The sequence below is a fragment of the Mauremys reevesii genome, linkage group 3 (assembly GCF_016161935.1).
Source record: "Mauremys reevesii isolate NIE-2019 linkage group 3, ASM1616193v1, whole genome shotgun sequence".
Lineage (NCBI taxonomy): Eukaryota > Metazoa > Chordata > Testudines > Geoemydidae > Mauremys > Mauremys reevesii.
In genome coordinates, this window is record NC_052625.1 from 169,260,434 (window position 1) to 169,287,671 (window position 27,238).

At 42.8% G+C, this 27,238-nt stretch overlaps 1 protein-coding gene across 7 annotated transcripts in view; it reads right to left on the reverse strand.

Moving 5' to 3' along the window:
- MYOM2 (myomesin 2) overlaps positions 1-27,238 on the reverse strand; it is a 139,278-nt gene that overhangs the window by 88,508 nt on the left and 23,532 nt on the right. For 6 of the 7 annotated variants that reach the window (XM_039531537.1, XM_039531536.1, XM_039531541.1 and 3 more), the window contains exons 2-6: positions 26,840-26,973; positions 25,482-25,604; positions 21,816-21,954; positions 21,471-21,628; positions 18,974-19,066 (exon numbers count right to left, since the gene is read on the reverse strand). In XM_039531537.1, coding sequence (XP_039387471.1) covers positions 18,974-19,066; positions 21,471-21,628; positions 21,816-21,954; positions 25,482-25,604; positions 26,840-26,973 — 647 coding nt within the window. Of the gene's footprint in view, positions 1-18,973; positions 19,067-19,165; positions 19,256-21,470; positions 21,629-21,815; positions 21,955-25,481; positions 25,605-26,839; positions 26,974-27,238 lie in introns of those variants that run through there. The other variant, XM_039531543.1, reaches the window with a different exon arrangement.

Below are 27,238 nucleotides of genomic sequence, written 5' to 3' on the forward strand. Positions count from 1 at the left end.
ATTCATAAGTAAAGATCATAATCGTTTACACTACAAATCAAAGGGTTCCACTCAAAAACAGAGGACCAGATTATTTTCTAAACTCACTTGGGGTGGGAGGGCAACCAGGTGGTAATGACTCCCTAATTGTCTGCCTCAGTCCCAGCCCTGTCACAGCTGTAGAATCATAAGCAAGCTTGCAATGTTCTCCAGGGAACCATCCCTCAGATGGGGATAGCTAGAGTACATCACACTCTTCTCTGACCATTCTTTCTCCCCACTTCTCTCACACGCATCCTTCACATCCTCCCCCGCTGCCCCCCCATCCTCCACGCCTCCTGTGCCAGGTATTGAGGGAAGAGAGGTGTAGCAAACAATTACATCAACACTATCCCTGCTGGGATTCCCCTTCTACAGAGTTATCCCCAGCAGGGAATTGCAAGCAGTTTCTTTTCCCTTTGCACCACTCAGGCAGCACACAGGTAACAGAGCTGTCTAGGGAATCTGGCCTAATATTGCTGTAGACAAATGGGTTTGACCTGATATTTTTGTATTTAAGAAAAGAAGCTGATTAAGTAACAACCAACCTTTTATTTTTTTTAAAGCATCATTAGTGCAGCAGCACAGGGTCTAATGGTGGAATAACTCACTCTCCACAGCCTTCTTTGATGTGGAACTGGCAACATATGTTTTCATATCTGTTCGTGTTAAGATTCCAGTGCAAACTTCCACATCCAAGGACAATGGGCCTGATTCTTTTTACATCGAGATCAAACAGATGTAACTCCACTGGAGTTACACTGATGTAAAGTACAGGAAAAGAGAATAGCTCTTTGTATTTTGGTTGTGTAAAAATAAATGTTATGTAAACATACATGGCACATGTGTATGTTCATGATCTGAGGACTTCATGCAATTTAAGGGAAGCTCTATCCATTTATTGGAGACCATGACTTTTAAGAAGCAACACTGCACATGCCTGCATTCACTTTCATCTTAGAAGAAAAATTTGGTATCATCCTGGAAACTCTCAAATGAAATGGATAAAAATATGGCTACAAGATTATGGACACCAAGCATGAAAGAACAGATAAAACTGAAAAAAGTTTGATGCAAAATACCCAGGAGGATTGCAGACTTTGTGGCATACAGCATGGGTGTTGCTAAAGTGGGAGGCATATCACACACTTGCGTTTGAGCCTTGTCATATACTCTGGACTGTGACATGCCACAAAGTGGAACAACCCATCCTGCTTACTTTCAGAAATTTAGCTTTTGGTGAGCATAAACATGACCAGATGATGGGTCAAGCAATGGAATTACATCAATACAAATGTACAGGGCTCATAGCTCCCCCTAAAGACAGATCTCCAGCATGCATTTTACAAAACAAAGTGGCAAAATACAGGAGTATATTTTACAATTAATTATCAAAGACACAATAACAAACCCTGAGACTAGCTTGTGTTACCACAAAAGCCCAGGATATTGCCCTAAACATGACAGCACTGTAGGGTTACTATGAAATATTGTATGCTGGGAAAACAAATTAAGAAATTTTAACTCACGATAGATGCTTTTTTAATACACGCTCAAAGAATAAACCAATAATTGTTCACAAATCTATCTAAAGTTTAACTGATCCTTTGCTATGGTAGCTAACCTCATGAGACTTTGGATATGAATTCTTAGCTTGTTAATATGATATTTCTGTACTTAGGCTTTATAAAAAACACAGAAGGAAAATATAAAATTATCAGTGTAAAATAACATTAACAGCGTGATGCAAAATGTCAAATGCAAGGAAAACATGCAGTAAGTTTTTCACTCTTTTAGCCCACCCAATAATGCCTAAGTATTGAAACATACATGGGATATAGGATTCATACTCTTTTCACAACCCACCACCACAATGCCTTGGTACAATGAAACAAGCAAAGAATGAACTGAGAGTTTTAATCTTAGATTTCTTTGCTTTCATTATTAACTGGTGAATCAAATGATAATATATCAAAAGGATAACTTTTAACCAAATACCACTTTAAAAATAGTGGAGAGGTCATCTTTACTCAGCATTTGCTTTCGTACCTATTAGCGCAGAGGTTCTCAAACTTCATTGCACCGTGATCCCCTTCTGACAACAAAAATTACTACATGACCCCAGGAGGGGGGGATGACTGAAGCCTGAACCCACCAAGCCCTGCTGCCCCGGGTGGAGGGGGGCAAAGCCCAAGACCCGCTGCTCTGAGCGGGGTGGGGGCAAAGTTGAAGCCTGTAACCTGAGCCCCACCACCAAGGGCTTTGGCCCTCAAGCTTCAGCCCTAGGCAGTGGGGCTTGGGCTTTGACCCCAGGCTCCAGCAAGTCTAAGCCAGCCCTGGGGTCCCAATCCACTTTGGGGTCCCAACCCACAGTTTGAGAACGGCTGCATTAGCGTGATGTATTTGATTACTGGTAACCAACAGTTAACAAACATTGCTAGTTATCAAAATTACACAGAATTCAGAACCATGATTTATTTAGTTACCACCAGGTGGCATGCAAGTAGTCAGGAAACTGCAGAAATGTCTTGTTTAAACTGACATAAGGCCCCATCCTGCCTTCCTTTTCCACTCAAACCTTTGTTTGACTCAGATCAGAATGCAAGAAATGCAGGATTGTTTCCATGAAATAAGAAAGCACAGTGAGATGTCTGATTATTTTTTCAAACGAATATATAAACATGCTGTCTCAAATTCTGCAATCAGTTAAACATGTGAAACCCCATTGAAGTCAATAGGCTTATCCTGGCATAAGTGATAAGAATTTGGCCCTTAGTCAGTTTCTCCTGTTTGTGAAAGTCTTTCACACAACATAAGGACAGAAAAAAACATTTTTAAAAGTAGCATAATGTGATTTAAAATCAGTAGTATTGGTAGGGGATTTAGGTGGGTGAAGTATTTTTACTAATAATAATTAGAGCTGGGGAAAAAAAAGTGCAAATCATTTTTTCCATTGGTTCCACCAAAACAACTCACAAATTCAAGTCAATTTTGGCAAACTGCATCAGTCAAACACAAAAAAATTAAGAAATGTCAAACTGGTTCATTTAGGATTTCTGACACAAATCATTTCAACTTTTTGTTTTTTTAAAGATGATTTATTTTGGAATTTCACTTAATTTTATTTTAAAATACACTTTATAAAGGTAAACAACCTTGAAAAATAAACATTTAGGGTCAAAGAAAATGTTTTGCTTGACCCCAAAACAAAAATTTTCAACTTTTTCATTATGCCTGGAAACTTGAACAGGGCTTATTTTAGATAGATCTAAACTGTTTTTTGTTTTGTTTTTTCCTATTCAGCAGTTCAGCTACTAATCCAAAAAACTGGCTATTCACATAGCTCTACTAATCATTCTATTTTTGAAACTGACTAGATTTCAAGCTGACAAATTTCCATTAGCATCCGATGAAGTGGGCTGTAGCCCACGAAAGCTTATGCCCAAATAAATTTGTTAGTCTCTAATGTGCCACAAGGACTCCTCATTGTTTTTGTGGATACAGACTAACACTGCTACCACTCTGAAACCCATTTGATTAGAGTAAATCTATACTTTGAGCTGGAGGTGCAACTCCCAGCTCGAGGAGACATACCCGTGCGAGCTGTGATTGAGCTAGAACACAACAATTACAATGTAGCCATGGATGCACAAGCGGTGGAAGGGGCTAGCCTCCCTGAGTACGATCCTGTCCAAGACAGTAGGGATATACCTCAGGCGACTAGCCCCTCCTACTGCTCACCCTGCCACAGCTACGCTCTACTTTTAGCATGATCGCTCTGTCAGAGCTACAGTGGGTAAGTCTCCTCGACCAGAATTTACACCTCCAGTTCAAAGTGTAGACATACCCTTCATGGAGAGAAGCTATTTGATCTTCTACGTACATACAGGATTCTTCAGTTTTATGTAAACATGCAAAAGACATTTATATTAATATAAATATGAGTGGTTTGTGACACAATCTGGCTTCTGTGCAATTTGTAACTTGAAGATACATTTGCTAGAGACTAATACTTTGAAATTCAACAATTGACCATTTCCTGCTATGTCTCTCTAATCTAGCTCTGCCTCATATGAGTTACACCAGTTTAGGATATGTCTACACTGCAAGTGAAGGTGCGATTGCAACTCAGGTAGGCATAACCGTGCTACCTTGGCATGGACTTCAGGATGGACTGTACATGCCTGCCCATGATATTGAATATCAATACATACACGCATTCCTGAGCCTATGCCGCACCTTCACTGCTATTTTCAGCCGAGCTAGCTAGATTAAAGCTAATGAAGGTATGCTTATTCAAGCTGCAATCACACAGCCGAATGCAGTGCAAACAGACCTTTGGATGTCTTTAGATTCAGGGTCACAATCAAGGTGATGTGTAAGACGGTCAGTGGGTGTAAGTTACACATAATGTTGGTTTAAACTGTACGTTGAGGGAGGCTAGAAAAAGGTGCAAGTTACACCAGCGCCTGATAATTCACCTTTGAATATGGCCCTAAGATTCAATATCAGTGAGCAAACTATCAGTTTTATTGAATGCATCTATTCTGGTTGGACATCTGAACAAAACTAAATTTCCTAAATGATAGTCCAAGGTATACAGGATCTTGTGTAAAAATTAAGGTGGATTTTTGGTGTCTACAGAGGCTTGGGAGTTGTTTCTTCATCAGTTATCCTAATATTCTGGTCAATAATGTGTTTCCTAGACTATGCAAAGGTCAGATGAAATGGGTACAATTTACCTTCAATAGCATGAGATGGGAGTGACGAATTAGGTCTGTCCCAAGATAATGATAGTTTGTGTGAAAGTAAAACTGCCCTGAATCTTTATCATGTTCTTGAGTGTTACTATTTGCACTGGGACCTTTACACTGGCATTTAAAATGTACATTTAAAATGCACACGTTCATCCGTCTTGTGGAAGCCAGTAAATAATTAACAAGGATTTGAAGAGATCTTAATGAATGTTAGTTAGCAAGAGTCAGGCCATACTGTAACCTTAATGACGTAAGACTTGTAGGAGCAAAGATAGTGCGAGGCGACAGGACAGGAACTGTGTACAAAGTTATTATGACCTTGCAATCACTAACCAAAATGCAGGCTTGCTTTTCTTAGGATTGAGACAAATAAGATAAGCCTTTTTGCTATGTATAAACAAAATGTAGTTGTTGTTTTTTACTGTCTGTATTATTGCTAGAAATTGTCTGTAAAAGGTATAAAGGCTTGCTGTGATTGTTTACCAGTTGAGAGACCTGTCCAGGACCCTGTGTCCTATGGCACTCTCTCCCTCCATGGTAATTACTGGAGAAATAATAAAGTATTTGATTTTGCTGCATCCAAACAAAAAGTGAGAACTGAGTTTTTCTTCGACAATTTGGGGGCTCATCCGGGATGGCAACGGACCCACAGACAACTACTACGGATCATTCCGAACCCCATGGCACCACATGAGAGGTATGAGACCTTTTGAAATCTCTATTGGGGTATCGGAGGAGGATTTTCCCTGAGGACGTCTGTCTCTCTGTTGGGCTCACGCCATCTGAACTCATTGACTGTGCAGCAGGATCAGATGCAAAGTGGTATTGGGGAGAGGCCCCAATAAGGTTAGTTTATTGCAGTACTGGGAACTGCTGAGTTAAATGCATAAGGTAATGCATAAGGTAATGCATAGGTAAATGCATTAGAATGCACCGGTGCTGAGGGGTTTTTACCGCCTCAAGAGGGGTTGTCATACCGCCTCATGGTATTGGTCCGGACCAGGTAAAGATGCATCATGGTTTAAAAAAAAAAAAAAAAAGAAAAAAAAGGTTGAAAAAGGGTTAAAAAAAAATACATAAAAAGAAAAAGGAAGAAAAAGAGGCCTTGGTGTGTGTGTGTGTACACCAGTGTGAGTGGCTGTTACCGGGCTAGCCCAGTAACTAGTGGATCTTTAGGAGATCCGACCCACGGTGGGCTGACTCAGCCTGGCATAGTCCGGCGAGGAAGCTGCCTGGGTCTAGGAGTGTGTGAACCCATCTTCCCTCCCCTTTCCTTGTGAGTCTCTCCTGTGTGAGTGGAAAATGGGTAAGGGACTGTCTAAATATTCCACCTTACCCCTTAAGGGTACCCCAGCATATTACATGTACGTACATTATAGTCCTAAAACCTGCAGGTATTTAAATGATTGGAATCTGTATACGCGTGAAAATTCATTTAAACAATGCCCATTAGAAGGTACCTTCAATCTAGATAAGATCATATATCTCAGTGGAGCTTTATTCACAAAGAAAAACCTCTGTTACAGTGTGAGCAATTTGTCTAGGAACGGGTTAATTTGAAATTCGGCTTAGCCCTGAGATAAGGGAGAAGTTGTTTTGTCTTCAAGGTCATGAATTAGTGTGGACTATGCTAAGTGCTAAGTAAAACTGCTTCAGCCCCAGCTGGTTGTGGAAAATAAAAAAAAAAAGGCAAGCCAAAAAAGCAGTATAAGTTACAAAACTGAGATTGCATTTGCAAAGCTTAACGGTTCAGTGAGATCCAACAGTTTTTGCAACCCTGAAGCCGGACAGGCAGCTGACCTGAACTGGAATCTCTGAAAGAGACGCCGCAGGAGATTCCAGGGTGTAAAAGAACAGCCATCCCAAGAGTGGCAGCATGTCGGAAATGCTGGACAAGCTGTATACAGGATAATCTCCCGTCCACCTATTTCCCTTCTCTGAACATTATACACAGACATGCCAGTCTGGATATGTGTAAGTATTAAAGTGGTTTAAGGCTTGGGGCATTCATATTTTTCCCAAGTGATGTGGGAGCATTCCCAACACTCTCCATTGTTGTTTTATTATTTTAATGAAGCTTTAAAATTTGATTATATGCTCTGTCAGTTTGATCACCTGACATAAGGGATAATTGGTAACAGAAATTTGTCACAGTTTGGTGAGCAATAGAGAATTGGAAAGCACTGTAGAATTTACACCATCTATCTGTTTTACCCTTGTTAGTTTATGTTTGCTTTGTTTGGTACTGTTGGTGTTTTGTGTTAAGAATAGCATGATTATAGGTGAGCTCTAATAGAATAAGGAAACACTATTTGGTTTTGGTGCACTATTTAGCTTTGGCTCTGTTTTGTTTAACCGGTTACTGATGTTTTTCTGCTCTGTTCATTTGGGCGTTAGGTGTGTGAGCGGAACTGAACTTCAATTCCTCAGAGTGGAAGCCATGTGTGCGATGAAGCTCTGAGGTTGTCCTGAAATTTTACAGTCCCGCCCCCCCGTAGCGGACAATATAATAGAAGTAGAAAAATTTGGCTTAGACTGTAATTTTCTTTGTTTTTTGTGTAATTTTCTTTTCTGTTTAAGTGTCAGCAGACAAATGGGTGGGTCTCTGGGTATGCCCCCAAAGGGGTTTGGATTATGTGTTAAGTGAATGGCCATGTATTTTTGCCCAGGTGGCAAGCCTTACTAGGGAGGACTTGGGTAGTCTTGTGAGTAGAAATGTTTTGGGGAAAAGACCAGAAGGGTGGGGCTAGTTGAGGAGCTCACCCTCCTAGCTAAGAACTGGTTGTGGAACAAGCTAGTGTCCATGGACGGGACGATTCAGCGAGGAAAAAAGGATCGGGCCCAAGCGGGAGGGCAACAGACACAGTGATTGGAAAACAGGTTGGAAACTTTTGAGGGTGTAGTGGAAAGAAGGAGTAAGTGAATATAAGCATGAGGATTTCAAATACTCAGAAGGATATTTGGAATGGTGATTTGCATTGGTAAAGTGGCTGTTGGAAGGAAAAAAGCAATTGATTTTTAAGGGAAAATGAAAAATTGACTCTGTGTTTGCTGGGGGGAACAGCAGTTGAACTTTGTGAAGATGCTAAAGAGAACAATTTTTGGTGTCTTTGACATGTTTGTGAATGAATTCAGGCAAAGAAATTATTAGATTGCACTCATTTGGCTATGAACAATTTTGTTAAATCAGTTGAAGAATGTATACAGTGCTATGTAATGACATTTTATTAGGCCCTACAGGCACTATAAGTGGTGATGTTTTCTTTCAGTGTTTAAAAGCAGGAGTTAAAAGAAATAAAAAGCAAGCCAGAAATAATCTGTGTTAATGCAAATTAACTAACTGATAAGGTAGAGGCCGCTGAACCAGGGCTGTCTAAGAAGCACATACGAGAAAATATGGCGTAATTCCTCTGTTTTGCCTAGAATCAACAAGAGTATTTGTATATTTTAAGTATTTACCTGCCCCGAAGGGGTGGACCTCTGTTTTTGTCTTTCAGATAATTAAAGAACATTAATGCCAGCTGCACAGCATTCAACATACCTTGATTTACTGGCACAGTAAAAAAATTATGTTGTGTGTTCTATGTTCTGTTTTGTGGTGTTTAATATTTTCATGAGATGGTCTGATTTGACATCAAGCGAAAATGTTGCATTGCAATGCAGATACTTGTTTTGTTCAACTTCGAGTACAAAGTGTTTAGTTATATCAGAAAAATGTGATATACTAAAGTCTAATACATTTTCTTAAGTAAGAGAAAGAAACTACATTGGCCAAATCTTTTAATTGAGAATTGTTGTTAAAATTTGCATACTGACAGTCTTTGGAAGCAAGGACATGAAAAGTTAACCCACTCCCCATATTGTACAAGGGATCCTTCTGGCTACCTCAGACTCTTAGCCAGAGGGCTGGGGATGGTGGATAGCTATTGGACTAGAAGTTATATTAAGTGAACTTCTCAAAGTGGGTGTGCTTGTCCTGGCTTGTTCTTCCAAAGTTCTGTAATAAGATTATTTTAGTGAAAGGGTATATGTGGCATACATTGAATGATAATACTTCTGTACTGTATAACAGTACTGTTTATGTGTTCATGGTATGAAAAAGGTGTATAATTGAAGAGTAAAAGTTTCCTTTGTAGGTTAAATGAAGAAAAAAGCCAAGTAGAGAATGGCTAACATGCACTGGCCCCAGTCAAGGACACCGCTTGGCTGCCTACCAAGGGAAGGGGGGGGGGGGAAATGGTTGTTGCAGTTACACGAGATTGGTGTGCAGCGGCCACTCTCCTCCTTGGGGAATTTTTGTGAATATTCAGATTGATTTTATTTCGATGTCTACATGTTGTGGTTCTGGATATGTATTTTGTTTTAGTTGATGTATTTACCAATTGGGTTAAAGCTTTTCCCTGCAGGAAAGCAGGTGTCAGGACTGTTGTGACATTTTGCTTAAAGATTTTGTGCCACGTTTTGGCATCCCTGTGACTATCAACAGTGATCGTGGAATTCATTTTTACTGGACAGATTGTACAGGAGTTATGTGCAACTCACTGCCCTCACCACCCAGAATCTGCTGGGACAGTGGAACGCCAGACCGGGATTTTAAAGAATAAACTGGCCCAGATTTGTGCTGAAACGAACTTAAGGTGGCCGGATGCCCTTCTTTTGGCACTGAGGTGTATGAGAGCCATTCCCAATCGAACGACTGGACTCAGCCCTCATGAAATTTGACAGGACACCCAATGCCGACTACCAACTGCACCCCCACTTACCCCAGCTCAGATGGACATTCATTTGCTGAATAACATAATGCTTAAATATTGTCAGGCACTAATGAAATGTGTTAAGTCTTTTTATACACAGGTGATGGAAGCACTACCAAAGGATCCTGTGCAACCTTGCCACTCGTTGGAACCAGGAGCCTGGGTCTACATAAAGATCCATCAGCGAAAGACTGCCTTGGCTCCATGCTGGAAAGGCCCTTTCCCAGTCCTGCTGACTACCGACACCGCTGTGAAGTGCCGCAAACTGACTGCTTGGACCCAGGATTCTCACTGAAAAAAGACCCCTCCACATCAGGAGAATTTTCCTATTGATGATTAGCCTATTCTTTCTTCTAGTTCTACTGTGCTTCTGGACAGCAGGGAAAAAGCTCCCTTGACCACTGACAGACCAACTGTGCCTTTAGACTTTTCTAGAAAAGAGCACAGCTATTACAGGGTGATATGTGCTGGAAACCTCTCCCCTGTAGGATGCTAAACCTCGATTGTTTTGGGAAAGAAGAAGACACACTCACTCCACTGACATTGCCAAAGTCCAGGAATTCCTGGCTGAAAAGGACATTGAGAACTGACCCTGGTGAAGAAACAAAGAATTGTACACTGGCAGGAGGAAATTTGTGGGACCCATGCTTGGGACTGTGGTATTAATTGGATTTTGGGGTTTATTCTACAGGCTGCGCCCTGTGTTCTGGATAAATCCTTCAGTATGTATTGCCCTCCCTAATTGGATTTTACCTGACATTGCCCTTATCCAGTTTTCTACATACCCAGATTGCTCACAAGGGGCTACCATTAGATTAGCACAACAAAAAGGCCTGGGTTATTTCCTCTGGACAAAAAGGGAATTGACCAGATCCCTGTGGGCTGGGTTATTTCATCTGGCCAATAGTGTAGTAGCCATTTGGACTATTCTTCCAGGCCAAGAACGTGATAAGAAATTGGGGCAACTACAAAAGGCCACTAGTCTTATTTTTGAAGCTCAGCTATCTTCAGTACAGGCTGGAGTTGCTGAGTTACATGTAATTTCCACCCTTAGTTCTATGACCCAGAAGTTACTGACAGAGATGGTATTGCATATCACTGAGGCTGGGAAGGTATTGCAGTGGGATCTGGACCAGACTTGGCCCACTGCCCTTCCAGACACGTCAGGTGTACCATCTGATCTGTGGTCATGAAGACATACTTGGACACTTTCTGGATGGAAGTGTGGACATTCACAGTGCTCCTTCCAAGCATATGGACCGGTTAGGGTGGGTGTGGGCACCCACATACCGAATCCTGCTGGGTCCATGGGGAGGATGCCTGTGGGACTGTAATTGTTTACCGAGACATCTGGGGAAATTAGACCACCTGGTATCTCCAACTGATTTCTAGACAGTACCCCTAGAATGACACCTGACATTTTGGATAAGAATAGAGAGTCAATGGACATTTTGGCCGTTAGAACCACCACAGCTCAGTGTATCTATAAACTGAAGCTAGGGGAAGTTGTCACTGTTTATGACAATATTTGTTGAGAGGGTGGAGGTCAAGGAACTACCCTGACGGGACACCCATTTTTTTTCAACCTAATGATAGCTGTGTATGCGTTAATGCCACCACTTTACAAGATATACATATTGATCTTACCACTGCTGCAGGCAATTATATCATTTACTGGCCTGCAGATAGAATGCAGATAGAATATTGTAAGTAGCTCTTGGATTTTAGGTATATTTTGATTGGACTAGAATAATGCCTGATCAGTTTCAAAATTTGCTTTCATTGTTACCAAAGGTTCAAAGAATCTCTGAATTGCAAGGGCAAATTCCCATGCTTTAGGATATATATCAAGATGGAAGGAATGCCTATCATACAGCTTATAGAGTGTTTACTTTATGTACTAGGTATGATGTTTTGTGCTTTGTGTATTGTACAACAGCCCCATTATATTATTCCTATGGGATTGTTATTGTTTGTAATGTTGTTAGTTAATTTAGGATTATATTATTGTTGTTGTTGTTGTAAATATTGTAAGAATAGCAATACCTTTCATGTTCATGCTAATTATGCATTGTCATTACGTCCCATGATGGTTGACATGTTTGCTGTGGAATCTGAAGTCCATGGTTTCATGATTATTGAGATTTGAAATTGTTTGTTGTACTAGAAGTACAAAAGGGGGGAGTGTGGAAGCCAGTAAATAATTAACAAGGATTTGAAGAGATCTTAATGAATGTTAGTTAGCAAGAGTCAGGCCATACTGTAACCTTAATGACGTAAGACTTGTAGGAGCAAAGATAGTGCGGCGACAGGACAGGAACTGTGTACAAAGTTATTATGACCTTGCAATCACTAACCAAAATGCAGGCTTGCTTTTCTTAGGATTGAGACAAATAAGATAAGCCTTTTTGCTATGTATAAACAAAATGTAGTTGTTGTTTTTTACTGTCTGTATTATTGCTAGAAATTGTCTGTAAAAGGTATAAAGGCTTGCTGTGATTGTTTACCAGTTGAGAGACCTGTCCAGGACCCTGTGTCCTATGGCACTCTCTCCCTCCATGGTAATTACTGGAGAAATAATAAAGTATTTGATTTTGCTGCATCCAAACAAAAAGTGAGAACTGAGTTTTTCTTCGACAGTCTGCACCACAGGAGTGAAGAGTGAAATAACATTTTTGCCTGAATTGGCATTCATTTCAACCCATGTCAAAAACAGAATGGAGACTGTAGTAACCATGCATTTGGTTAAAGACATCCACTTTCAGTATGAATTCAGTTGTCCCGAGTCTCTCCTATGCTGAGGCTCTTTTCCATTGCCCTAGCATAAAAGGCTGTAGATTGTCGATCCCCAGAGGATACCCTCTGGTAGAGATGGTCAAAGTTTTGCTAACTTTCAAAATGTGGACAATGGGAATGGGAGGGCCCACAAAATTTTTCCCAACTCCCGTCCCTGCCCCCCCTTCCCCATACACACTTTATTTTAATCAGCTCTTCCTCTAGGATGGAGCTGGGGAAACAGATGGTTCTCCAGTCAGCACAGACCCAGCGTAAGATTTTGACACCTGCTTCCCAGGATAGGTGGCATGGCAGGGGTGGCTGAGGGTTGGAGGGGCCATAGGTGGAGTGCACTGTGTTTCAGTTTTGCTGTACTGCTAGTACAACAGCTTTATCCATGCTCCCAGTTTAGGAGGCATGTCCATGCTGTGCTGGGGGAGGGTGTGAGAAGGGGTGTGGCTGGAGTGCATAACAGCCCCTATGGTGTTTTCAGGTCATAGCCACTGTCCCCTCTATAGCCTCCTCCACTAACAGTCTCCCACATGGAGGAAGATTTTTGTCAGAAACTGTACCAAACTGAACTCATGAAGTTTCATGGTCCTTCTTTCCTTCTTCCACTGCAGAAGTAACCACAACATGGTCCTCGGTTAGTCACTTTGTCTTTTACCTCACTCCATAGTTCTTAGCTATTGCAGCTCAGCTTGTATGTGCTAGGATGGGAACTCACCTGTAGCTCTGTGCCTGTACCATTCTTTGTTAAATACCCCACTGCTTGAATACAATTAGACATGATTATTATTATTCAAACATTCAGTCCCATAGATGCTAGAGCCTCCTCTGAGCAACAGCCTGGCACCTGCTGCTCTGCAGTTCAGAACCCTGCCTTCCAACATGACCTTTTGGCCCTGCAGTCACACCCCATATCCTTACACATGGATTGTTCTTCCCATAGTACCTGGCCACAGCACAAGGGATGGCATTCCTCCCTCTGAGTATCAAATCTGGAAGAGCATAAAGCACTTAGTCTGTTGTACCAAAATGTATCTGTACTAGTACCTCACCTGCCATGCAGTGACATTTGTACAGGCAAGACACTTACACAATTTGTGGGGGGTTCTGTTTTATTTTTTAAAGCAATGCTTGTAGAAGTTGGAAACTGGGAGCTCCGGTTAGAGATAAGCCCTGCTGCAGTAGGCCTACACAGCCATACGCAGTCTTCCCCACATCACCACACAAATCTGCTGATGCTCTCTCAAACCCTTTGCTATTGCAGTTCTAGACCTTCCTTAAACAAGGACTTCAGCTAGTCATGCAGGAGCAAGGGAGCTAACAAAAGGCTAGATAAAGCCTGACCTCTACACCATGCGTATGAGGCAGTGTCTAGCTGCACCACCCCACAAGGAGCCTGGGAAACCTGAGGCCTGGTCTACAGTGAAAAGCTATATAGCACAATAGCTGCATCAGCCAGGGATGTGAAAAAGCCACACACCTGCCCAACATAGTTATGCCAACGAGATGCCCACTCAGCTAAGGTGATGGCCCAGAGTTTCATCAACGTAGCTAACTTCATTCAAGGAGGTAGTGTTCCTACAGCGACAGTAGAACCCCTTCTATCAGCATAGGCAGTATCTACACTGTGGGGGCCATGCCAACATAGCTATGCCAGTATAGTCTCCAGAGTGTTGACATATCCACACTTCCTTCCTTGCTCCCTGTTTCTCCCAAGGAGGTAATGTACTGCAGTTCATGCTCCAACCACTCCCCTGATGAGGTGTGGGATTACAGGGTACAGAGACACTGCTCTTTCACCTGCACCCAAGCCACAACCTCAGGAGCTCCAATTCAGTCATACAATCTTGACAAAAGCAAGGTGATCCATGCTGGAAGAAATTTTTTGTCCTAGTCACAAACATTGCTGTGTCTAAATTAACTGTAAACAGTGAGAGGAGAGATCTAAATGTTATTGTAGACAACAAAAACCACTGATCAGTAAAAGTAAAGGTGCAACAGCAGTAAAAAAGAATATATAAGCAATGGGATAGAAATAATACAGAAAATATATTCTGCCATTATATAAATCAGTGGTACATCTGCAGCTGGAATACTGTGTTCATCCTAGCTCAAATGAATAGAGCAGAAACAGAGCCTGTTCAGAGCCAGGGAAAAAAAAGAATCAGAGGCAAGGAAAGGCTCCCATATGAAGAAATATTGAAAAGATATGCCTTCTGTCTTAACTACGGAGCCCCATCTAGGGTGCATAATAAAGACATAAAAATAATGACTAGTATAGGGAAATGATCCTATTTCTCCTACTGCAAGAACAAGGGGACATTCAATGAAATCAAAAAGAAGTTTTAAAGAGTGAAATGAAAATACTTCATAATGACCATGGGAACACATTGCTATGTGATATCACTGAAGCTAAATCTGATTAACACAAGAATAGAACATTTATACTGATAGTGAGAACATTCACACTTACCGAAATAGAAGGGTTATAAACCTGTATGCTCCAAGGCATACTCCAGTTGCTAATTGGTTGGGATTAAGAAGAAATTTCCCCTATGGGCAGGGCCGGCTGCAGGCATCAGCATTCCGAGCAATATGCAAGTGGCGGCAGTCCCTCTTGTTTTGCCCCCAAGCAGCGCACCGAATTGCCGCTGCGGGCAGCAGGGGCAGTCCCTGTGCCCTTAGGGCAGCAGGCCCGTTTCCGCGGTGGCGGCAATTCGGCAGCAGCTTCTATGTTTAGCTGTCCGCGGCGGCTTCAGCTAAACATAGAAGCTGCCGCGGAATTGCCGCCGCCGTGGAAACGCGCCTGCCGCCCTAAGGGCACAGGAACTTCTCCTGCTGTCCGCGGCAGCAATTTGGTGCACTGCTTGGGGTGGCGAAAACTGTAGAGCCGGCCCTGCCTATGGGTAGGCTATTCCATAGCTGACCCTAAATGGTTTATTGCACCTTCTTCTGAAACATCTGGTATTGGCCGCTGTTAGAGACAGGATACTGGACTAGAGGGACCAGTGGCCTGATGCAGTATGGCAATGCCTATGTTTCTGAGACTTGTGAAATGGGATTTGGGGAAGTGCACAAGTTAGAATTACAATGCCACCATCAATACCATTTGTCTTTACTACTCAAGACAGAACTTGAACTCAGGTCCCCTAGCATAAGACCCCTCCAAGCAGCCAGAAATCAACAGTATATGAAAAGGTTTGTGTCATGAGAATCCAGAAGACATGGTAAATTGACCAGAGGATGTGTTAAAAATCTGAGACGGAGCTATGAAGGTGATCTGGGTTACTGTACAGGTTGTGAGTCCTCTGAGATAAATGGGCAGATGAAAGTTTCCAGTTACAATTTTAAAATGAGGTGATGCTCTGTTTTTGGCATCTTAAGAATTTTTCCATCTGGGGACAAGAAACATCAAGTATATTCATAGGAATAAATGTCACACTTGCATCATAAGTAAAAGTTCACTACATAAGCTTCGGAGAAGTGCTAAGAAGACAGCCAAGACATTCCAAAGCCATTTTAAGTGACCACAGCTCAGATAACATGTAGCTCAGCACTTTGGTATGGACAGCTGAGAAGAGTACAGAAGTGGCTAGGTAAATAATCTTAGCTGTTCTATATCCAAAAACAAATTTATGCACATTTCAAATAGTTGGGATCTTCCATTTTAAGAACTACACCGCATCTTTTTTCTCCTTCCAAATACAAGAAATAGGCAGGATTTTTTTTGTATTAAAAAAGTATAGCTAGTAATATCAAAATGAGCTTTTATTTCTTGCATGTATAAGGCCCTACTAAACTTGCAATATTGCATAAATTGCATATTCTGCAATATTAGGCTTACACTGAATTTTGACAGCGGGAGCTACGGGAGTAGTGTGTGGCTGACATCAGGAGCCCTAGGCAGCCAACAGCAGAAGCCCCCACTCTCAGCCTCAGGTGGCCAACAGCAGAAAAGAGCAAAAAAGTAATAATGGACTTTATTACTGCAAATAACAAGGTCCATTATTACTTTTCCACAATTTTCCATGGCGTGTCTGTAACTCAGCTGCAATTTTTGACGATCATCTCACAATTCAAGAAGAGCCTTGTGCATGTCATATTTCTATCATTTTCACACAGTCCACAAACCAGTTTCACATCAAAGAAAGTGGTAATAAAGTAGCTTAGTGGAGTTTAGAAATGTTAGTTTAAGAAAGTGTATGCCTCAGAGTTAGAATCAGTCATGAAGCTGCCCCAATGAGACAGGATCTTTTTGGAAAACAACTAATAGAGTCATCCATAGGCACCCACAAAGGCTCCCACATGCACTCATACTCACGCAACTGTTAAACAAGGAAAAGGTGAATGATTCAGGGAGCAGTTGGGAAGCTTCACTTGGAAAAGAATGTACTGGCAGAGAATAGGAAAGATGCAGTGTGTGTATGGGTGCCAGGGGTTAGCTCTTTGGATAAGCATGGGTGTGTCTGGGTGAGTATGTATGGGCGTAGGTTTCAGCGGGTGGTGGCTAGGCAAGGGGGAATGCCAGAGTGTGAGTATGAGTGCATGTGGGAGCCTTTGTGGGTGCCTATGGATGACTCTATTAATGTGTCTTGGTGAGTGAGTAGGTATGGATGCCTATGGGGGAGTGGGTGGCTGTCTAGGTGACTGCGGGTACCTGGTAGGGAGGAGAGGGGGAAAATATTTGGGGAGGGGAACAAGCACCATCCCAGCAAGGCACCAACACATCCACCCATATTCCCCTAGACCAGGGATTGGCAACCTTTGGCATGTGGCCCACCAGGGTGCTTACCCTGGCGGGCCAGGCCGGTTTGTTTACATGCCACGTCCGCAGGTTCGGCCAATTGTGGCTCCCACTGGCCATGGTTTACCATTCCAGGCCAATGGGGGCTGCAGGAAGTGGCAGCCAGCACAACCCTTGGCCCATGCCGCTTCCCACAGCCCTCATTGGCCTGGGGACCACGGCCAGTGGGAGCCGCGATCGGCCAAACCTGCAGACACGGCAGGTAAACAAACTGGCCAGGGTGCTTACACTGGCGGGCCATGTGCCAAAGGTTGCCGATCCCTGCCCTAGACATCCATCCACTGGCACAACAAAAGGCACTCAAAAAATTACTCTACTCACCCCCATGCTACTCACAAGCAACCATACCCACAGTCCTGCACACAGCCACCTGCTGGCACCAACAAAGGCACCCAGGTACAATCACACTCACCCTAGGTGCCACCCACTGGCACTCAGTCACCCAAATATCACCCACTAGCAACCACTCTCACTCTCCCAAATAGCAATAGAAGAGTTTTTCCATTCTCACTGCTGGACAGGCTGCCTGCGTCTCTCACCAGCCTTCCCTAGCACCCAAAAGGCCAGGACAGATGGTATGGGTCAGCCACTATCTGGGCCCTTAAAGGGTGTGGGAAGTGGCCAGCAAACTGAATTCTGAAGATGGGGGAGGAGGCTAATAGTCTCCTCCCTCATCCAGGGAGTTGAGCAAAGAATAAAGATAAGTGGGGCAGAGCCCAGTGGCTATTGCGGAAGTCTCCTAGACAGGAATAAATTTCTCCACTACCCACTGGAGCCAAAGGAAGGAGGTTAGGGATTAGCTATCCCTTTCTACAGAAGCCAAAGGTTTGGGAACAGGGCTTCCTGCTTCAAGCAGAAGGAATGGTGCACTACTGTTCTACTTCTGCCTGGCCTAGCTCAGGGCTATGGCTGGAGACAGGATGAGTGAGTGAATATTTGGCCAGCCAAATATCACACACAAATGTTCAAACTGTTTGAATGTAGCCTGAGGTCATATTTTTGGTAAATTAGTAAGGACAGATGCAAACATTTAGACACTTATTTTTCTGTCTTGACACCATTGACCAGTCCACACTGTGGTTGCTTTGGGTTTTTTTTAAACTTGTACCAAGTCATACATTATCTGCGAAATACAGTATTGCAACCCTGTGTCCCAGCTGAGGTTTAGTGAGGGATGGTTGGGAGTGCTGACACTTATTACAACATTTGTTTTTCTTTCATGCCATGACTTTTAAATTGTCTTCAAGATATAATGGTTTAAATTAGATAAAAATATATTTTTCAGAACTTAAAACCTTTTAAAGAAACCACTGGACTCTCCCATCCCCAATCACAGGAAAACAAATACAATGAAGAGTTAAGGTAAGCAAAACATGACAACCTCCTAACAGAGCCAAATGCCGGCTGTTGAATTTTCCTGCCACAACTAGCTCAACTTTTCTAAGCTTCAAGCTCTGAACAAAGAGTTGCTGCCATGATGGAATAGACTATTAAAGAAGAACAAACTGTTCCACTCTAGCTGCCAGAATGATGAGATTAAAATATTATTATGAGGGGCTTTTTTAAATTGACACTTTTTTTTCTGCTCACTTACCTCCAGATGTGTTTTTTTCTTGCTGACAGTTTGGGTACTATGATAGAAACCCCTAGCTTTTCATTACACTGACCCCATACCGAGACTACTTAGGAGGTATCTTGCCACCGAAACCAAAGTAACAGCTAAGCAGAAGTTAAGTGTGCTGTAGTTTGTGACTCTTGTAATACATTATAGAAATTTTCAGATGTATTCACAGGAAATTATTTCAGTTAAAAGTCATAATCTAAATAACATTCTGTTATTCATCAGAATAAGCTACCTGTGTATCTCCAGCATATGCACTCCATATTTGCTTTCAATGCTGTACTTTCCTGGTTCACTTGCAGGTGAAATCAATTCCTCATTTTTATACCTAACAGTCAAGAAAAAAATAAATAAATAAACCGCAGTAAAAGTTAGAGATTATTCCATCAGGATGTCATGTATTAATAACTGAGCTCTCTCTATATACATGAATAGATCCCGAGAGCCTGACTGTGACCTGCCCATACATGGCCATGCAATGGAATGAAAGGAAGTAGTTATAGTTTGGGCACGGGTGTGCATGTGAAGCTACACACCTCAGTGTGTTGAACTCCCCAGCACACCAGCCATCAGAGCTAACTGGCATAAACAGAAGTAAATTTCATCCTCATTAGCTCTACAAGTCACTTCAGGTAAAAAAGGGGAGCAGCAGGGACAGAATTGTGACTGAGACAATTCTCTCCCTGGGCTTCCCCTAGGACAGAATTTGCCACCCCCGTCTCAGGACTGAACCTTACAGTTCAGTCTAGCCCACAGAAATCTTACAGCGCTCTCTCTGCATATGCTGTACACATAGATAATATATGAGGTTAGGTACCATAATGTTACTTTTTATTCACATGAGCTAAGGTTGGCCACATAACTCAAAAGTAGTGAAAGCCCCAAACAGGGTGTGCATGGTCATTACTGCCACATGCAAATAAAAAAAAATACCTTGCACAGTAGGGGAGGGAGGTGATGGGGCAGGAGAGGGTTAGAGGGTGGGCTGAGTGCAGAGAAACTATGCTCCTAATTTGGTTCTCACAACAGTCTGATATCTTCAGAGTAACTTCTGGTTTACACTGCTGTAAATGAGGTCAGAATCGGGCCCGATTAGTACACTGAGGGCAAAATTCTGCTCTCAGATCCACAGAGCAGCAATTTTGGGTATCTAGCGAAGAGGAGACAGCTGGCTTCATGCCACTTATATGCCCCTCCTCAGTCCTGGGGGCCAAAATGATCCCTTGCATGAGTTAGAACAACTTGCACTGCTAGACAATGGTCCCCTAAGGGCTGGTATACTGGCCATGATCACCTGAGAGCATGATGCTCTAATTTCACTCTTCCCACTCTGGCATGCCTCCAGCCTACCATGGCACACACATCCCATGCTGGGGAAGGAGTGCCAGGAGGGGTTGGCATATGTCTGGCTATTCCAAGCCTAAACCTACTCATGATTCATCTGTTCTAGGGGAATCCTCAGCTGTTGGCTGAAACCACTTTGAGTACCCTTTGCACTGTCAGAGTGGTGCAAAAGAAACTTAAGGGGAGCTGAGAATCAGACCCCATATTTCTAGCTCGGTCAGTGGTAGGGGATGTTATTTAGAAGTAGGGAATAGATATTTTATCAGCTACATTTCCAATTTTTAAAATATGTGCCTGAGTTTCTTTCAAGTGCTGAAAATGGCTGTGTCATTCAGGATACCGTCTTTATCGTTTTAAATCCACCAGTTAACCTGACTCTTCCTTTCAATAAGGATTTCTAGAGACAAAGAGATCCCAACTTCCTTCTGTTGACTAAAAGGTCTAAAAAACTGTTTTGAATTGTAGCCTAAGAACAACATGATTCTCAGGGCAGGTCTACACTAAGGGCGGGGGTCGAACTAGGGTACGCAAGTTCAGCTACGTGAATAGCGTAGCGTAGGCAAACTGGCAGCCTACGTGAATAGCGTAGCTGAATTCGAAGTACCCTAGTTCGAACTACTCACCCATCCAGACGCCGCGGAATCGAAGTCCGCGGCTCCAAGGTCGACTCCGCCACCGCCATTTGCAGTGGTGGAGTACCGGAGTCGACCGCGGCGCTTCCAGAGTTCGAACTATCGTGTCCAGATTAGACGCGATAGTTTGAACTCCGAGAAGTCAAACTCACCGCGTCGACCTGGCTGGTAAGTGTAGACTAGCCCTCAGATTTTTGTGGAAATTTGCCTCTTACTGCGGTTTCTGTCTCTTGACAAGACACCTGATATCTTAACCCAGCTAGAACACTTTTGGTGTTAAATTTCAAAGGTCAAATTCTCCTGCCAGTTGTACCATTTGAATCCCATTATTTTCAGTGAGGTTGCACCATATAACTGACAGAATAAGGCACTCCCATCTCATCAGGCATAGGCATTCTCTCTCGCTTTCCAATGTTTAACTACTAGATACTATTGTCTTGGTATAAAACATCAAAAATATTTACCATTTAGCAAAACTCAGTGTATTTTACAACTTGCTAGGTTATTATCAGTTAAATTAATGACCATTTTTTGTAGTCAGCATTCTGAAATATATATTTACTTGATACACTACAAAAAGTTTGTCCTTTTGCTCCTTTAACTGCAGTATCCACAACTACTATCCAGCATATCTATGAGAATTACAAAGGGTTTTTAATATAACCATTATGTACATGACACTGAATAGTTCTGTCAGAGCTACCAAATGGAAAACAAACTTAACACTGGTTTTAGAGGGCTGGAAAGGCCTCTTACCATTGTACAATAGGGGTAGGAAATCCTTGTACTGTGAAGTAAAGCCTCACAGACATTTTTTCCCAAACAGTATGAGACCTCAGTCGTACCAAAATTTCAGGAGCTCGACTTATACTTTCTTCAACAGTGTATCTTTCCAAGGCCATTTGTTCTTCTACCTATTACACAGGATAGAAATAAGAGAAGGAGCATTATGTAGCGCCAGCGTCAGAGATTTAGTCTGAAAGCTATACGCAAATATTAACAGACGCAAACTACTGTTGGGCTCTGTGAAGCATAGTTCTAAACTGCAGTGGAGTTTACAGGTCTGCTTGGACAGGAAATCAAACTGTTCTGTTACAGTACCATCCTTTGTATGGTAACTCTATCCAGATGTTCTCTTGCAAGGAGCCTGGCTGAACGAAGCTCTTCTTCCACATCAGCCAAACTGGCAGCAAACCGGATCCTCTTCTCTTCACTTATATCAGACTTTTGTTCATGAGTCCTGAATGGTAAGAGAAAACTATTTAACCCAGCATCAAGGCTTTACTATTGTCACTGATACACAGCAGGCAGATGAGGGCTTGGAAGTCCTATTAGCAGCATTACGCAGATGCAGATTCTATAATGTGAACTATTTCCCTTTCTCAAGATCTCAAAACAAATGTCTTAAAAACTGCAAATGAATGAACCTTCTGTTTGCTTTCTCATCCCTGTGAGCATATGAGGCCAGATCTTCAGTGGGAATTACGGTAACTGGAATTGTCCCACTGAAGTCAGTGGAGCTGTGCCGATTTATCCCAGCTGAGGAGGTGGCCCAGGGATTCTGAAAACAGAGTTAAATTATAAGAACAAAAATCTACAGAAATCAAATAGCAAATTCCCTAAGACTATCCAGCCTCTTTCCTTCCTTTCTCTACCCTTTTGTGGTTTGTGTATTATTGGTTTCCCTTCTCTCTGTTTCTGTTTGTTCTTATTTGTATCATTATCTATATCCCATATTTTGTAGAAGATAAGAATCACCAACATGTAACTCTAAGATCTGGAGATCAAATCCTGGGCCATTACCCTGTTCAAATACCAAGGGAGTACAAAGCAGTAGTATCCTCCCCTCAGGCAGTGAAGCACACAGTAGAGGCTGCCTCAGCCCAGTGGCTGAAGCAGTTTCTGAAGGCTCATACATAGATCCTCGGGCCTACCCATACGCACCGACTCTATGGGTGCTCTGAGGCACCCACAGGGAAAAATTAGTGGGTGCACCAGCAGCCAAGCTCCCTGCCCCGCCCCACCCCACTTCCTTCTCCACCTCCTCCCCTGAGCGCACCGTGTGCCAGCTCCTCCGCCCACCTCCCAGCGCTTGCTGCCGCCAAACAGCTGTAGCAAGCTCCGTAGGGATGGGAGAAGAGCAGAAACATGGCGCGCTCAGGGTGGAGGCGGGGCCGGGGCAGGGATTTGGGGAAGGAGTCAAATAGGGGCAGGGAGGGGGCAGAGTTGGGGCAGGGATTTTGGGGAAGGTGTTGGGAGGGGGCAGAAGGGTGTGGGGGAAAGGGTGGAGTCAGGGTGGGACTGGGGCAGAGTGGGGTCAAGGACCCACCGGCACCATTAGAAGTCGGTGCCTATGCTACCCTCTGCTGCTGTGTAAGGAGCTCATGCAAAATGAGTCCACACACCAATCAGGCAATGTGTACCAGCATCTAGGCCAAGAGACCCTTCAAAACCATAATAGCTGAGGCTGGATTGTCCCGTAAGTGAATTAGGGAGGCACAGCGGTGGCTGGAGGCATTTTGCCCATATAAGCCAAGAGTGAGCATAATACCTCCAGGTCATGGGGAGCAATGTGCTCAACAGTTGCCCTTATGAGCCTTTGTAAAACGGTGTAGCATGAACTACCCCCCTGCAGTCGTTCAGGCACAGGGAGGAGGGCCATGTTCACACTCCCACCTCACGCCTACAGGTACAAATGTTCTAAACCATATTCTCCTCTGAAGGAGTGTGAGCAGTAGAGGCAAACCTAGTATAACCTGTCAGGAATAGCTCTAAGAACGTCCCTACTGTGCCAACACCCCAGGTCATGAGAAGGCTTGTCATTCTGCACCCCTCTCTTCCCCCCACAGCCTCCCAGATAATGTAGATCTTGGAGAAGGCGGTTAGAATAGGGCTCCTGAAGCATGGAGAATAATGGGGAGCGGTGGTGAGCAATGTGGAGGCACTTGTTCTCAGTAGGTTTCCCAACACTCCTCGTTATCTTAGATTATCAACATGTTTAGGAGGAGGAGCCCCTTCCTCTTTGTTGATGGTTATGGTCCAGGAAGCAATCCACACCTGCTTGCCTTGACAATGGGATGATTCAAGGGAAATTCCGACAAGGTGAACTTCAAAGTTTCTGACATAACGTGCCCCTTCCATGACTTTCACTACAAAAGATGAGGATTTAGGACCCAATCCATCACCCATGAAAAAACTCAACAGCCCTAGGGGTCACTTCTGGTGTATGTCTTATGTTTCTAAAGCTCATGCTTCAGGGTTTCAGCCAGCAACCAGCAGGGATCCAGTGTATTCTAGGGGAGAGAGCCAGAGATCTGAGGCAGCCCCAAGCCATCTCTCTCAGGTGCTTGGCTGGCTGGTTCTAGCTCACATGCTCAGGGTCTAACTCATCGCCATATGTGAGGTCAGACTGGCGGTGAACTTGGGACTTTTTTACCTTCCCCTGTAGTATGTGTGTGGGGGGGATGGGACATTTGCTGGGATTATCTGAGTATCTCTCACTTGGTCATTTCCCTACCAATGCAGCAACCTTGAGCACTGGTACACCTCCGTCCCTCCTGTTCTCTGCCTGTGGCACATAATAGTCTAGTCTTGTGGGTCGTAATACTTTGGTCTCATTTCAGTTGTGCTTAGTGTGTGGGTGCTTGGTGGTGTTGATGGTCTGTGATATACAGAAGGTCATACTAGATGATCCAGTGGTCCCTTCTGGCCTCCAGCTCTATGACTCCCATTTACTTCAATACATACTGAATCCAGCCCTTATTTGTGTGGTTGTTTAAGCTATTTCTTTGTATAATTTCTTCATAATGTAAACTCCAGGATTATTCTGCCTTGTGCTGTATCTCTTTAAATAATAAAATAGGTTAAAAATTCAAAACAGATTAAGATTTTTTTCTAAACTGCACCCTGCTTCCAGGGCACATATCTCTTGATGATGGCAAAACTGGCATCAAAGGGATAGTCTGTAATCCTTCACATTATCTTCAAAGAAAAAGAAGAATGCATTCCACTTTCTATAGCCTTCATAACATACATTGGCTGAGTCTTTGGTGTATTTACTGTGGAGTATGTCAGGGCACATACAGCCACTCAAACTGACGAAATGGAATATAGTTGTCAGCACATTTATTATAGGACTTAATATCAATGCTGTAACTGAGGCAAGTTATGCTCTTGATAAATAGGATGTTAGGGAGATGACTCTAATACAATTAAGCTGCCCCCAACACGTAATCTTAGTATTCAGTAAAGGCACAGTATATTTGCTCTTATTTTTAAAAGTGCCAGATTCTGTGCAGATTTCAATTTCTTCTTGTTTTAAGTCTGTTTTCACAGCCAACTTGGAGTAAAACCCTGGACTGAAAGTCTAAGAAATATAAGATGTAAGAGACACACAACCCTTTGGTATTCTAACCATGAGATATTAATGAAGAACATAGTGTCATAGAAGGCTCCAATCTTGTTGACAGCTCTGTCAATGAACCTACTTTGCCACCATGCTACCTTTCAGAGGTTTCTGGGTAGCTTTTTGCCAACAGTCATTATGAAAACGTGCGACTGCCTTGTTACTGAACTGCAAATTTAGCGCTGCGTCTTACAATAAACTTTCACTGTGAATTCCTGGTTCCATTGAGATCAATAGAAATTTTGACCTTGACTTCAACAAAGCCAGGATTTCTCCCTTAGAGTATACGGACAAAAAAAAAGTGTCTGTTCCATGGCATTTGACCCAACAAAGTGATTTAAAGGCACCAATGCAAGCTTTACCTTTTCCTGTATTCTTGTGACTCTTCTTCAGCTGAGGTGTGCAATCTCCTGGCACAGAGCCTACATGTAGTTCTTTCTGTACCGGCAGAGGACCTAAAAGAAGCCGCCTGTCTAGAAGCAACCCTTCCAATACAAAAAGAAATCACTGTAAAATGGCTATATGGATAAAGCACGGAATTAAAAAGTTCAAAGAAATTACATTCAAGCAGCTGAATGGAACTGGTACCTGTGCGGTGTTGTGTGAGGAACTTACATTTTAAGCTACACATGGCACCTCACACACTGAAGCTGGGTTACATTCACTACCATGCAGCCTTAGTGTCTAATGCCCAGTAGTATTATCTCAATGGAGCCTGTCAGCCCTTTTATTTAATTTAATTCAGTGTCTTTATTCACTATGCCCGTGCCAATCTTTGACCATATTGTACAATTTTATAAAAACAATTTCAGTAAAATGTCAGGACCACTAACACCGCCTATGGGGCATCCAATAGAGAGCACAGGCCTCCTACAGTATCTTTCCACTTCTAAACAACAACTCCCAACCCCGTTTTTCTAATCCTTCATGTTGGTCTTGTGGCATATTCTGAAGGCCACCAAATGGGTCTCTGATTAACCAGGGAATGAAATGAATTCCAGGAGCATGTACCCCTCACAGTGAACACTCTTTCAGTAGCCCCCTTCCATTTATAGCAGATGGGGCCAATCAACTCAAGCATCTGAGATGATCTGAAGTGCTGCAATAACACCCTGGGAGAAAGATGATCTCAGATAGCCCTAGCAACAGAACTTGAGATATATGGCTCCTTGAACACGTTGGTGAAGGAAAGGCATTTTGAACATGGGAGAATTGCAACTTGGTATAAAAGGAAAAATAAGAATCCCAATGACCACAGCCTGGAATAGCCCAAAATGCACGAGGCCTCAATTCAAGGCAGTGAACATCTTCAAGGAACAGATTCAGAAGGAAGAATTTAAAAACAAAAAACAAACAAAAAAAAACAGCTCCCATGCTTAGATCATTGCTATAGCAATGATTATCCCTAAAATCAAAGAGAGTTTTTATGAGTCATTACTTTGCTTTCAGGGAGGAGTTTCCAACCTGGAGGTAATAAACTGCTAACAGCAAACCATGACCACTCCATATTGCTAAACAGAAGGGGGTCCCAGCTAGATAGTATGGAGATCATGGGACAGAGGATTCACAGTATGGAAAAGATTGAGAACCATTGCTCTCCATACATCTGAAATTCAGAACAAAGTCACTTTTTTTTTCCTTTTACAAAATTCTACATTTTGAAATGGATTCCTCTGCATTAGAAGCTCCTCTACACTGATGGGAAATGTATGATACTTACTTTCTTGCTGCATATTCTTGGAGCAAGTATCTTGTCTGAATGTTGCGGTAGGACTGATCAAAGTGTTTATGCCTTCTCTGGTAAAATGGCACTCTCTTCGATGACATGCTGCAACTTCTTCCAGGCCCCAACTCCTACAAAATAAGTAATGACAGTCATATTTAGCCAAGTCTTTCAACCCATTATGATGCTTTCCTGAGAACCTTACAATTCTGTTATTTGCTGAAGCATTTGTGACTTTACTATGGCCTGAGCAATTCCATTTTATGAATGACAGTCATACCTGATTAATATAGCCACCTCAGGCTGCAATCTCACTAACTAAAGGCATGTCTACATTACCAGGCTGATCTACGGGCAGCAATCAGTCCAGAGGGGGTCAATTTATCGTGTCTCGTA